General features: G+C 45.0%; 1 protein-coding gene across 3 annotated transcripts in view; it reads right to left on the bottom strand.

The window, feature by feature from the left end:
• LOC147125166 (ubiquitin-like protein 3) overlaps positions 1-14,477 on the bottom strand; it is a 67,406-nt gene extending 52,929 nt beyond the window's left edge. Inside the window, exon 1 of one of the 3 annotated variants that reach the window (XM_085998499.1) lies at positions 13,818-14,477. Coding sequence is in view for 1 of the 3 variants with exons in the window: in XM_085998518.1 (XP_085854644.1) it covers positions 13,818-13,841 (24 nt within the window). In the remaining 2 variants the exon portion in view is untranslated. The remainder of the gene's footprint in view (positions 1-13,817) is intronic. The other 2 variants (XM_085998508.1, XM_085998518.1) reach the window with 2 other exon arrangements.
• Between the last annotated feature and the right edge of the window lie 272 nt (positions 14,478-14,749).

Here is a 14,749-nt window from a genome sequence, read left to right as displayed (position 1 = left end):
AGGCCATTTGGCCCATCATAACTCTTTCCACCCAGAGAGATTCGAAGATTCCTGCATTGTGGCATCTAATTCTCTCTTAAATGGTTCCAAAGTTTTCCCTTCAACAACTCTGTCTGCAAGGCTATTCCACATGATGCGTGCTCTTACCTAACATTACACGAGTACTCCTTCCTACATTACAACAGTGACTTCATTTCAAAAAGTACTTCATTGGCTGTAAAGCGCTTTGAGGTGTCCAGTGGACGTGAAAGGCACTATATAAATGCAAGTCTTCCTTTCTTTCTCTTCGTGCAAAGAAAAAAATTCCTGTTTATAAAACCTAAAATGTCCTTTTACTAGTTTGAATCTGCACCGCCTTGTTCTTCTCCCAGAGTTTAAATTAGCATCCCATGTTAACTATTCCCTATACCCTTAACAATCGTGTATACCTCGATAAGATCACCTTTCAGACACCTCCTTTCTAAGCCGAAATGCCCAAGTTTCTCCTCACAATTCAGACTCCTAATACCAAGGATCAACTTTACGGCTTTTCTTTGCACTGCCTCCAAACACTTGAACATCACATCTCGCGTTTCTCGGCAACCTAAACTGCGGTCTGACCAGAGGACTATGAAGTTTGATCACTCCTTCCACTGATGAAGTTAAACATCTTATTTGTGGTTCTGCATTGGTTGCACATATTTAGCAATAAATGTACCAAGACTCCTAGGTCTCTTTCAGCATCATCCTTAGCAATTGCAACACCAGTCTGGAGTATACGTGCCGTCTGTTTTTCTCTCCTATATGTAGCACTTTACATTAGTCTGCATCAAATCAGTTTAGTATGTGTAACTGCAGTTCATGGAAATGCTGACCAATGAGAAAAACCATTTGCTACCAATCTAGCAATGGATTTAATCAAGCTTCAACTGCACTGAACACTTTTTTTAGACTGTCAGGAAGTTTCATTTTATTGACTTCATGGTTGATAGGAGACCCCAAATGAACAGTTGCAATTTTAATTAACCTCTTGGGAATGAATTAATAGGCACAAGATTAATCCTAGCACTGCTGTGGGATGGTGTTTAACAACAAAAACAATTTTAACTACTGCATCATCCAATGCAGTGGAAAAGAATCAGCGGCAATCATTTACAGTGATAGTGGGTCAGAGCAACGCCCTCCACTCAGACTACTAAGGAAAGAGACAGAGAGACAATTTCGTCCATCTGCTTCACTATGTGAACCACTCATAATTTCCTGTCCCCTCCTGCCTGGCTATCGATCCACATCGTCTACTCACTGCTGAACCAGGAATCTGTGCATTTCCTTTTTAAACTGGTCAGCTGGGTCTACATTCATTACATCAGGCAACAGTCTACTGTTCGAAAAACCATTCCCAAGGAGCAACTGCTGCATGCTTCAGATACATTTACATTACAAGTTCTTTAGTTAATGACCTGCTGGCTTAAAGCAAACACCTTCACAATCTTCATAATTTACAAGCTTGGATCATACTTCACTGTTCTCGTCACCCCCCATCCAGGAAAAGATTTAGCTCACCTAGCTGCTCTTCACAATTCATTGATCCTAATTATAGTGACCAGAACCAGGCACTGCACTCCCACATGTGGCCGCATCAATACTTGACAGAGCGTCAGTAACACTTATTTGCACATCTACTTATCAAACCTACTTACACACCCACACATTCCATGATACTAATTCAATTTCAGACTGCAATAACAGTTCTTTGAACTTCTTGCCCAGTTACAGTATTGAGGTAGGTGCAATTCTAGAAGAATAAAGTTTGAGTAGTCTCACCAGCTGCTGTAAAAGAGACACTTCAGAGATTTCTCTTCAATGTTTTGCCTTCTTTAGTTTAGAAAAGTTAAGGACAGTGCAAATTGTTGGGACAAACAAGCTTAATGGGCTATTTGATCTTTTATTTCTCCTTTCTCCAGCCCCCCCCCCCCCACACATACTTTCTGAAATACAAAAAGAGGCGAACTGGCTAGGAGAGGTTATTGTTCCAGGCAAAGTGCAAGAGCAGACATTGTCAGTAGATATATTAAAACAAAAATCTTACCATTTCAGATGGGCACCTGTTAATTTGAACCTATGGCTCAACAACTCCTTCCTGCTGATTATTTCTCCTGAGAAATATTTGTATGCAATGTACAACAAATTATTCAAGCACAGCGATGTCAAATTCCCTTTTCAAATGTTCCACACACAGCCGTGCTTCGAAGTACAATGAGCACAGAACACATGGGGGCCCCCAGCTCTCTTTTTACTCTCCCAATGCTAGTGCATTTCTGAGAAGCATTTTAAAACACAAAAAACTGTTAATTAAGCAGAAACCAAAATTCTGGAAAGATTTTTTTTTTTTTTTTTTTTTTTTTAAATGCTGCCAGATTTACACTGGTTAGCTCTTGAAGTCAAAGTTAAGCAAACGGAAAACGTTTTGCTGTAAAGAATCTTTGTTTTTGCTCCCTGTAGGGGGTAGCATTCAAAGCTGTAGGCCATAAATTGTTTTCCCCCTCTGCTTATGCAACACTAATGCTTGATCTCACTGTTGCCATGGTAGTGCTATTGGTGCAGCTTGGGGTTTTTCTTAATCTTTTCAGAAGCTGAATGCCTTATTCATACAAGTCCCATACTTTCATCCACAGCCAGCAGATAAATCCATGCCAACAGATCAAGTGGAACCAGCAACTCTGGAGAATGTTTTTTTGCTGCAGGTATCGAGATAACACACAAGAATAATACCCCATTCTCTCCATTTATCGTGCCACGATGCATAGAATGCAAAGAATCCAAAGGCTGCTACTTTTACGGTTCAGTTGGTAATTCGCTACCCCATTGGCACCGAGCCCTTGCAACCAGGAAGATCATATGTTCAATCTCCATCTACACCAAGTTAGAGAGACAGCAGAAGAGCCTGTACAATTGCCCAGTGCCAAAGCTACGAAAGGGGAACTAAAAAAAGTCATGTTTCTCACCCCTGACCACCACTCACTGACTACTGCTAGAAAACATGTATGTATGGAGATCAGATGATGACAGGTGCAGGCTCAGCTGTGATATCCCCAGAGTCAGGTAGTTTGCCAACATTTATTGTCCAGATTCTTAAATCTGGGTGATGTGGAATTGCAATCCAACATAGGTTAGTGCCCTCAGGAGAAATGTGTAAATTGGAGGAATCATTTTAAGTTAGTGCTGCATGAAACCTACCATAGAGAACATGCATACATCACCCAAGGACCATTTTAAAAGGCAGAATTGGGGAGGCGTGACAGCTACACATTAATCCTTATTATTCTAGCTATTCTACTTCAAATCATTTCCCCACAACACATCAGAAATACAAACAACTGACATTCAGGACATTATGTGGCACAAGTAATTCTCGGAGATAGAGTGGATAATCAATACAGTAGTAGTAAACGTTCACTGCCCAGTAATGAACACTTCAGGGCTAGTAATGATCAGAAAACTTACAAATACAAATGTTAAACTCAATGATCTGAAAACTCTCCACGCTGCAGGGGCACCCATTGCTTGAGGTAGCCAACATCACGACAGCAGACCTTTTCAATCTCACTGCCCCACCCGCATCATCTTGTTAGGGGACCAGCACAATGTGTGCACCTGAGCTGATGCACAAGTCGTCAAAAGAATCAATTCTGAATGATCTGTTCAAGTTACACAAATAAATTCCTGGTCCATGGCCAAATCCAGCTACAGGGAGACCAATAATTTTAAATATGAGAGTTACAGAGATTAGAATATAAATCCCCCAATCCTTTATCGATTCCAAAGTCTCACCAGATAGAAACATAGAAGATAGGAGCAGGAGCAGGCCATTCGGCCCCTCGAGCCTGCTCCGCCATTCAACGAGATCATGGCTAATCATCCAAATTCAGTACCCTGTCCCTGCTTTCTCCCCATATCCCTTGATCCCTTTAGCCTTAAGAAATATATCTAACTCCTTCTTGAATATATTTAATGAATTGGCCTCAACTGCCTTCTGTGGTAGAGAATTCCACAGGTTCACCACTCTCTGGGTGAAGAAATTCCTCCTCATCTCAGTCCTAAATGGCTTACCCCTTATCCTTAGACTGTGACCCCTGGTTCTGGACTCCCCCGCCATTGGGAACATCCTTCCTGCATCTAGTCTGTCTATTATAAAGATTATATGGTGACAGTCAACACTTTTGTAATTCACAATCCAAAATAACTTACTGAGTGGCACGCAAAGCCAGCAGGAAAGCAACTTTGGTTGAAAACACTGGAGAACTGGCAGAGTATTAGATGCAGTAATTCAACCAAAGGTGTTCAGGATGCATCATAAACCATGGAAACAGAGCACCGACTACTCCACACAGAGATCAGGAACCTTGCCAAGTGAGGGACTGAACCTTGATCTGACCACACTGCATTGGTAACAGAACTCCAGTTTTTTTTCCTGACTATTAGCTGATCTCCCGTGACATTGCTCATAGGGAGTCGGTGGATACACCCTTTACACACCCATCTCAAACCCCAGGTTCAACCTCTGCTGGCTCACGGTCAGCTCCCCGCCGCCCCTTGGCCCTTTCATTCCACTGACAACTTCAACCTGTGTGTAAGAGCCATAAAAGCTTAAGAAAATACTTTAAAATAGTGGTTAAATGGCATAATACAGTTAATTTACCTGACCGACTTATTGTATTAAGAAACCCCCTATTTTCTTGCTCCAGTAGTATAGTCCGAGACACCCCCTTCATTCTTGCCATAATGGAACAGTCCCTAAGCCACACATGGGTGCAGCCATTTTACAGTTTAAACTGCACGTGGTTGAAGGAGGCAGAAGCTGTGAGGTTTGGAGCAGTACAGTTTTTGACCGTGTTCGTTTATACGTGTTTCCTTTGTAATTCCGTTTGTTAAGTGTTATAGTAAACAGTTTAAAAGACAAAGCTACGTTTGGAAACTAAGAAGCGCCACTACATTAGTCAAAAACTTGCTCCCTAAGAAGGGACGGAATCGTCGGCGAACGTATACCCGAATGGTCACGGAGCCAGACGACAATATAAGAAAGCGAAGGTACAGTGACTGCTACTTGCTTTGTTCATTCTATTGAGAAGCTAAATAAGAGCTGCGGGTAAAATGGCCGAGGCCTTACGGAGCCAGGAGCTTCCATCAGCCAGAAAGATTGCTGGCCAAAAGAGGGAAATAAAGCCACCCCAAAGGCAATGGAAGAGAAGTTACATAGAAGCATAGGTGCAAGGAAGGCTAAATTAGCTCAGATAACTGGAAAAATGAAGATAATTGATCGTCTCATGGAAGATAATGCTAATATTAAGAAAGCTGAAGACAATGTATTACGATTTCTCCAAGCTGCATGAAGAATTTAATGTACTCAATGAAGATGTACTAGCACTTCTGTCTGAAGAAGAGGGAAACGCTGATCAACACAACTGGTTTGATCTTAAATCAACCAGCATTAAGGACTATATCAAGGCCACGGAACAGTGGATGTTAAAGATTCGTCAAGATGCTGCTACAGCAGAGAAAGATAAAGTTGACGATGAAGTCGGACCAGACGATAGCATTTCAGAGACTTCCGCCAGACCGAGCAAAAATCAAAAAGGTAGCTCTGTTTCTGGACGCAGGTCAGTCGCTTCTACCACAAGCTCGTCGCGACGCATGAGAGCGGAGGCTGAACGGGCGGCGTTGATGGCGCGCGCAGCATCTTTAGCGGAGAAGCAAGCTCTTGAACGGGAAGAGGCCCAACTGGCCCAGGTGCAGGCAAAGAAAGAACAGCTGGAGATAAAAACAGCTATCGAGGTCTCAGACGCCAGGCTGAGTGCGTACGAAGATTATGAAGGCTCACGGGACGGCGGGAGCCACTGCCAGTCAACGTTGTCACAGAGTTGGATCCAGGGCACCTTCAAGAGTTACAACAGAGCCCGAAGGCAATCCCCTGGCATTACAGCGTGGAAGAGTGGCCTCTCCACTAACAGGAGCACGTGATGCTACCCCAGACGTCAGACGGTCTAGACTAGACCCTGCTGATGACCACCAGAGGCCTGAAGACACAGGGAGAAGCCTATACCAAGTGATGCAACGTCAGAACGAAATTACAGAGATGCTTGTAAAACAACAGAATCTGTTTCGACTCCCTCAAAGAGACATACCAGTGTTCCAAGGCGACCCACTCAAGTATAAGCCCTTCATCAGGTCCTTTGAACAAGCCATTGACTCCAAAACAGAGAGCAGCAGTGATAAGTTGTACTACCTGGGACAGTACACCAGTGGTAAGCCACAAGACCTGGTCAGAAGCTGTGAACACATGAGACCGGACCGGGGATACATAGAAGCCAGGAAGTTGCTGCAGGAGCACTATGGTAACGAGCTGAAGATAGCCACTGCATATATCGAAAAGGCTACCAAGTGGCCACAGATCAGATCGGAGGACGGAGAGGCATTGAACGCATATGTTCTTTTCCTCATAGGATGTCGCAACACCATGGAGGATGTTGAATTCATGGAAGAGATGGACAATCCTACGACTATGAGAATCATCATCTCTAAGCTTCCTTACAGGATGAGAGAACAATGGAGAAGAACAGCCTTTGAGATAATGGAGAGACGGAAAGGTAGAGCCAGGTTTGCAGACTTAGTGAACTTCATAGACAAACAGGCTAAAATTGCTAGGGACCCATTGTTTGGAAACATCCAAGGCGTCAGCCCGACCACCGATGGAAGAGTGAAAGCCAAGCCCGTTGAATCAAAGACTCTCAGGAAAGGTGGTTCCAGGGGAAGCAGCTTTGCAACTATCGTCACCCAGGCCGAGGAAGAAAGGCCCCAGAACTCATCTCCCAAAAAGAGCAGCACAGTGACGTCTGCTAATGCCTTTCAGAAGCCATGCTTATTCTGCCAGAAGAATCATACATTGGATTTCTGCAGCGACATCAAAGCACAGCCACATAAGGACAGAATCGAATTCCTGAAGTGCAACGGCCTATGCTTTGGATGTCTCTCTCAGGGGCACCTGAGTAGAAACTGTAAGCAAAGAACAACATGCAGAGAGTGCACTCGGAAACATCCCAGTCTGCTGCATATCCATAAAGAAGAACAAGTCTCTAAGAAGAGTGAAGAAAACAATACCGACGAGAAGGTTGTTTCAAGTGCTCTGGTGTCGCTAGAACCAGAGACTTGTGGACTCACTGGGGCCGGTGACAGTGACTGTATTCTTGCCATCGTACCAGTAAAGATCAAGTCTAAGAGGAGCGAGAAGCTTGTGGAGACTTACGCCTTCATGGATCCAGGTAGCTCAGCAACGTTCTGCACAGAATCACTCATGCGACAGCTGAACGTTAGAGGCAGAAGAACAGAAATCCTATTACGCACCATGGGTCATGAGAAGTCAATGCAAAGTTATATCCTGTCAGACCTAGAAGTGTGTGGACTTGAAGAGAAGGACTTCATAGACCTGCCTAATGTTTTCACACAGAGGGGGATTCCTGTTAGAATAGGGAACCTAGCCCTGCAGAAGGATGTGGATAGATGGCCTTACCTAGAAAAGGTGCGTCTCCCATACATTGCAGCAGAAATTGGCCTATTAATTGGAACCAATGCCTACAAAACTATGGAGTCATGGCAGGTGATAAACAGCAAGGATGACGGACCCTACGCCGTCAGGACAGCCCTTGGATGGGTAGTCAATGGACCGGTAAGGAGAGATGATGGCCAAAAGCCGAACAAGGAGGAACGACAAAACGTCACAGTTAATCGCATCTCTATCGCAAGCATTGAAGAGCTGTTGATACAGCAGTTCAACGCAGACTTCTCAGAACGCAGCTGTGAGGAAAAGACAGAGATGTCACAAGAAGACCATCAGTTTATGGGTTTGATGACAAGGTCTACACAGTTCATTGATGGCCACTATCACATTGGTTTGCCACTGAGAAGACAGACCGCGAAGATGCCGAACAATCGCTGCATAGCAGAGCAACGCGCCATCAGTCTAAAGAGAAAGCTGAACAAGAACCCCGACTTTCACGAAGACTACAAAGGCTTCATGAGAAACATCATAGCGAAAGGCTATGCTGTAAAGGTGCCCGAGGAACAGTTGAACAGAGACGATGGAAGGGTCTGGTACATTCCTCATCACGGGTGTATCACCCAAAGAAGAAAAAGATCCGTGTACTGTTTGACTGCGCCGCCTCATTCAGAGGAACTTCACTGAATGACCAGCTACTTCAAGGTCCTGATCTTACTAATACCCTCATTGGCGTCTTGACTAGGTTTAGACAAGAGCTCGTTGCCATGATGGCAGACATAGAATCAATGTTCTACCAAGTTAGAATCCCTGATGAAGATGCTGATCTTCTGCGCTTCCTTTGGTGGCCAGATGGCGACGTTAGTCAAGCGATGGTGGAATGTAGAATGGCCGTACACTTGTTCGGAGCCACATCATCTCCCAGCTGTGCAAGCTACGCTCTCAGAAAAACTGCAGAAGATGGCAAAGGCAAAGCACCATCAGAGGCTGTGGAGACAATCTTCAGAAACTTTTATGTCGACGACTGTCTGAAGTCCGTGTCAACAGAAGAAGATGCCATCGCACTGTCAAGAGACCTTAGAACTCTGTGTTCGAATGGAGGATTCCATCTGACTAAGTGGATAAGCAACAGCAGAGCAGTTCTAGCTTCTATCCCAGAAAAGGAAAGAGCCACTGAAGTCAAAGATCTGGACCTGAGCCACGATGTCCTTCCTATCGAGAGAGCTCTTGGTGTACAATGGTGCATCGAGTCAGACACGTTCAACTTCAGGATAATGGTGAATGAAAGACCATCCACAAGACGAGGGATTCTCTCCGTGGTCAGTTCCATCTACGACCCTCTCGGATTCCTGGCACCACTCATTCTGCCGGTGAAGCTGATGCTACGAGAGCTGTGTAGAGACAAGAGAGGATGGGATGAAGATATCCCAGAAGGTCAAGCTCAGAGATGGCACAGATGGTTGACAGATTTGCAACAACTTTCTAGCTTCAACGTCAGTAGATGCATCAAGCCCGCGAGCTTTGGAGTTACAAAGACGGCTCAACTACATCATTTCTCGGACGCCAGTGAGGACGGCTATGGCACGGCTACTTACCTCTTGCTGACAAATCAACAGGGCCAGAAACATTGTGCCTTCCTCATGGGGAAATCTAGGGTGGCTCCGCTGAAGCAGGTCACCATCCCGAGACTGGAATTGACGGCAGCGGTTGTTGCAGTTAAAGTTGACCAGGTGATGCGGAAAGTTACAGCTCCCATTAGAAGAATCTGTCTTCTGGACGGATAGCACGACGGTGCTGAAGTATATAGAGAATGAGAAGATACGCTTCAAGACCTTCGTAGCAAACAGAATCTCATCCATTAGAGAAGCTACACAACCATCTCAATGGAGGTACGTAAACACCTCATTAAACCCAGCAGATCAAGCCTCACGAGGATTGAAGGCTGAAAACTTCATGAGGAGTGAAACTTGGATACAAGGCCCAAGTTATCTGCTGGAAACAGAGAGATCATGGCCAGAAAGACCAGATATGCCAAGTCAGATTGCTGAAGACGACGTCGAAGTCAAGGGATCAGTCACAGTAAATCTCATAACTACGAAAGAGAACTTTGACACAGTGAACAAGCTTGTTAACCATTTCTCAGGATGGCACCAGTTGAGGAAAGCAGTTGCATGGTTTCTAAGGTTGAAAGAGTTGCTGCTACACCTGAGCGGTAAGAGAAAAGAGTACCGAGCCACTATCAGTCAGTGTGAAAGTAACCCTGATAAGCAGAGAATGCTTCTACAGCAGTATACGCATCATCACAAGACCACATTGGGCAAGAATTCATTGACCATGGAGGATTTGGCCAAGGCTGAGAAGGAGATAGTTCGCTTCAGTCAAAGACAAAGATACCCAGAAGAAATCGAAGCTCTACAGCGAAATACTCCAATCAAGAAAGGTAGTCATATCTACAAGCTGGACCCTACACTGCAAGATGGAGTACTGAGGGTGGGAGGGAGACTAAACAAATCTGCTATGCCAGAGGAGGCCAAGCATCCTGCTATCCTTTCTGAGGACCTCCGGGTTGCTACCCTCATTCTTCAGCATATACACCAGAGTATTGGACACAGTGGGAGGAATCACGTGCTTGCGAAGCTAAGACAAAGATACTGGATTCCAGGAGCTAATTCCGTAATAAGAAAAATACTCTCTGAATGCATTGTTTGCAGACGGTTACACGCTAGAGCTGGGGAGCAGAAAATGGCAGACCTGCCTGAAGACCGTTTGTTACCAGACAAGCCCCCATTTACAGACGTGGGGTGGACTATTTCGGGCCTTTCGAGGTAAAGCGAGGACGGAGCCTTGTCAAGAGATATGGTGTGCTTTTCACTTGTTTGACCATCAGAGCTGTTCATATTGAGGTGGCACACACGCTTGACACTGATTCCTGTATTAACGCCTTGCGGCGCTTTGTCTGTAGAAGAGGACAGGTGTCCATTATGCGTTCTGATAATGGCACTAATTTCGTCGGAGCGGAGAGAACTACGGGAAGCTATTGAAGGTTGGAATCAGCTTAAAATACAGGAAGCCATGATGCAAACAGGAATTAAGTGGATCTTCAATCCTCCGGCTGCATCCCACCACGGAGGTGTCTGGGAAAGACAGATACGCACCGTAAGAAAACTACTCAGTTCTGTACTGAAGCAGCAAGCGCTTGACGACGAGGGACTCCAAACCGTTCTGTGCGAGGTCGAAGCCATCATTTATGACCGACCGATAACTAAGACATCAGATGATCCCAATGACCTCGAAGCCCTGACTCCGAACCACCTGTTGTTGTTGAAAACACAGCCAGCCATGCCCCCGGGAGTCTTCAAAAAGGAAGATCTGTATGCCCGTCGGAAGTGGAGGCAAGTTCAGTATATGTCAGACCTTTTCTGGACCAGATGGACAAGAGAATACTTACCTCTGCTACAGGAGCGTCAAAAATGGTCCAAAATAAAGAGGAACTTCATTGTCGGAGACATTGTCTTAATTGTGGATGATTCAGCCCCTAGAAATTCTTGGTTGATGGGAAAAATAATTAAGACCATGCCAGACTCCAGAGGCGTCGTTCGTCGCGTTTGTTTGCAAACCAAGACCAGTACCCTGGAAAGACCGATCACAAAGCTCTGCCTGCTGCAAGAAGCAGCGTGAAAGGTTCCCGAACGAAAAAAGTGGACACTTATATTGTAAATATGTTGAACTCATTAGTTTATGACTCTTAATGTTTGAGTAATTGATATGCTTCATGTGCCTAGTCAATTAGGGGCCGGAATGTAAGAGCCATAAAAGCTTAAGAAAATACTTTAAAATAGTGGTTAAATGGCATAATAGTTAATTTACCTGACCGACTTATTGTATTAAGAAACCCCCTATTTTCTTGCTCCAGTAGTATAGTCCGAGACACCCCCTTCATTCTTGCCATAATGGAACAGTCCCTAAGCCACACATGGGTGCAGCCATTTTACAGTTTAAACTGCACGTGGTTGAAGGAGGCAGAAGCTGTGAGGTTTGGAGCAGTACAGTTTTTGACCGTGTTCGTTTATACGTGTTTGCTTTGTAATTCCGTTTGTTAAGTGTTATAGTAAACAGTTTAAAAGACAAAGCTACGTTTGGAAACTAAGAAGCGCCACTACACTGTGCCTCAGCTACCATCTTGCGCCTCAAATGACTCCTGGATCCACAACGCACTCCGAACTTTGGTTGTGGACACCACGCTGTTAGGCCAAGTCAACTTCATCCCACCTCTGGGCCTCAGGCTTTAATTTTGGACTATTCCATATCATCACCTCCCTGCCTGCTGATTACAAATGCAACATGTCGTGCCTAATCTCTTGCCATGCCCATATAACCCAAATACCCTGTGTCCATTCACAATACCTGCCAGTCCAGACCTGAATCCATTACTGCTTTCTTCTTTTCCACCCCTCCCCCTCAGGTGTTCTGCTCCCCCCTTCCTGTCATCTGCCCATTCCACCTTTCATTCCTTTCCTCACAGACACTTCGCTTTTCTCCCCCAATCCATTATTACTCCTCTGCCTTCGCTCGAGTCCTCCTTGAATAAATCCATGGCTACCTTTTGTGCAGCTTTTGGCATTCTCCAAAGGGTCCATCGAGACACCCATTGGTGCCTCCTTCCAAGTAACAGCACAAACATTTTCCTCTCTTACCAACCTTCCTGCCTTACAAATCCACTTGGGCGTAACCTCACCGACTTCCTACCCACCCTGGTCACTCAAGCCACCACTGCACCCTTGGGAAGCCACTAGATAAAAATCTCCACAGCTTGTATTTTCCTTCAGAATGTTTGTTCTTAGTGAACAAGGCCCTTGCCATTCAGTACCTTATTGCAGATAATTGTATTGGCACCCTGGCTTTGACTGAAATGTGATTCAACTGGAAGGGGAAACTAGCAAAACCTTTACCGTCTCCTAGGTTGTACCTCGTAGTTCTGTCCTGATCTATGCTCCTCAAATTCAAGGAATGAAGACTGGAATGCATCTGGTGCACAACCGGTTTAGCTATCCATCACCAGATCTGACTGGACCAGTTAAGCTCTGCCAGACCTCATTCCTTTGCCAAAATTGCTGATTACACTAGGATTAACCACAAGATCAAAGATAACCCATCTTCTTTTCTCCACTATTAACAGCCTCCTTCACCTCTTTCATAGGAACAGGATTAGGCCATTTAGCCCCTCGAGCCTGTTCTGCCATTCAATGAGATCATAGCTGATCTGTGACCTAACTCCACATACCTGCCTTTGCCCCATATCCTTTAATACCTTTGGTTAACAGAAATCTATCAATCTCAGATTTAAAATTAACAATTGACCTAGCATCAATTGCCTTTTGCAGAAGAGTTTTCCAAACTTCTACCACCCTTTGCGTGTAGAAGTGTTTCCTAACTTCACTCCTGAAAGGCCTGGCTCTAATTTTTTTATTTATTTTTTATTTTTAAAAAGACATTTCCCTCCACTCTCCCCTCTAACAAATGGATGCTTTGTCAGAGACAGAGACCATCCGATCAGTAGAGTTGGATGCTTCCCTGCCCCCAACATGCCAAATCTTCCCTAGTTGCCACCCCACACTGAACTCCCAATGCTCTCGATTTTCTCTTATCTCCCCATGCCCTCTTTGAGCTCTTCTCTTCCATGTGACCCACCTCCTGCTCCCTTGACTCCTTTCCCCCTAAACCACTGACCACCCAACTAGTCATGCTTGTTCATGCTGTAAATGGTTCGCTCTGCTCAAGCAATTTCTACCTCCCTTTCAAATATACCAATATAACCCTCCTCTTCTAGGGAAAAAAATACCCTCTACTCTCCTTTCAAACCATCTCCAATCTCCCACATTCATGCCAACATCATCCAGTTCTACATCTTCACCCATAAACCCATTTTAAACCCGCCATTGCCTGTGTTGTCAGACTGCTTGTTCAAAATGCAATCTCAGATCAGCAGGGCAAGTTCCAAATTTTATGGGTAAACATTGAGATGACCAAATACTATTATTTTCAGTTCCTGCCACAAACTCCACATTCTTGTTACTGAATCTATCCTCATCTCCAGTCACTGTCGCAGTCTGAACCAGTGTTCAGAACCTCAAATATGCAGACTACTTCCTCATCAACAGCTGTTGAACAATTCCAAAAGTAACATCAGCTCCTTCAAACCACACAAAAAAATAGTTTGGGGTTATTAAATCTGCCAAGAGAAAACTGCCACAATGAGATCACCAAGTTAAAATTATAAACATAAACCTACCTTATCAATAGATGCAGAAGACATCTTGTACGAGGCGTTGACAAACTAAATGTAGCACCCAGTATAGGCTGGAGAAGACAAGGGGTCTGACTGCGATATTACACAGAGACCGGAGGAGGGTTTGAGGGAAAACAAGCCTGTGCCCTTAATCCAACCTGCGAGGGGGCCCCCGATTTAAACACATACAGCCCCGATCAGTCTGGAAGCCACTAACCGCAGTGCCTCACACTGAAAGGCAGGTGTTCTGCACTGACATTGGGAACAACCAAGCCCCTGCCTGCCGCCTCCGAAAATATCTCACGGAGCGTTTTTTTTCTTGTTTTACAGTGAGTCGCTTTCTTAGCGATTACGGAATATGCCTGAAGATGAAAATGTGAATAAAGTGCCGACCGGGGCTGTGCTGCATCGGCTGCCCTCGGCGTGCCGGACCGGGAGAAGCCCCTTCGCCCTGCCCGGGTAACTCCCTCTCACCAGGACCCGATCATCCTGACAGCTTTCCCCAACCCCCGGTAATTTAAGTTTGAAGATTTTTCACTCCAACAAACGACGAGCTACGTATCTACACTCCCCATTGCCACAGCCCCTTCCCGGTCTGTTTATAGCCGGAGCCGGGCACCCAGCAACATGGCGGCCGTCGGCCATGGAAACTATAACGTCATATCCGGTCGTACCCCGCGACTTCTGGGATCTGTAGTCTTTGCTCCTCCATTCCTGAACTACTGTACATCAAAGTAAAAGCGCCTTTCACAACCACTGGACGTCCCAAAGCACTTTACAGCCAATTAAGTACTTTTTTGAAGTGTAGTCTCTATTGTAATGTAGGAAACACCACAGCCAATTTGCACACAGCCAGCTCCCATAAACAGTAATGTGATAATGACCAGATAATCTGTTTTTAATAATATTGACGGAGGGATAAATCTTCTTCTTTT

This window comes from Somniosus microcephalus, chromosome 1 (assembly GCF_052327205.1).
Source record: "Somniosus microcephalus isolate GS21.2 chromosome 1, FLI_Smic_1.0, whole genome shotgun sequence".
Classification (NCBI taxonomy): domain Eukaryota; kingdom Metazoa; phylum Chordata; class Chondrichthyes; order Squaliformes; family Somniosidae; genus Somniosus; species Somniosus microcephalus.
The sequence above is the reverse complement of the archived record's forward strand: the minus strand, read 5'-3'. Positions and strand labels throughout refer to the sequence as shown.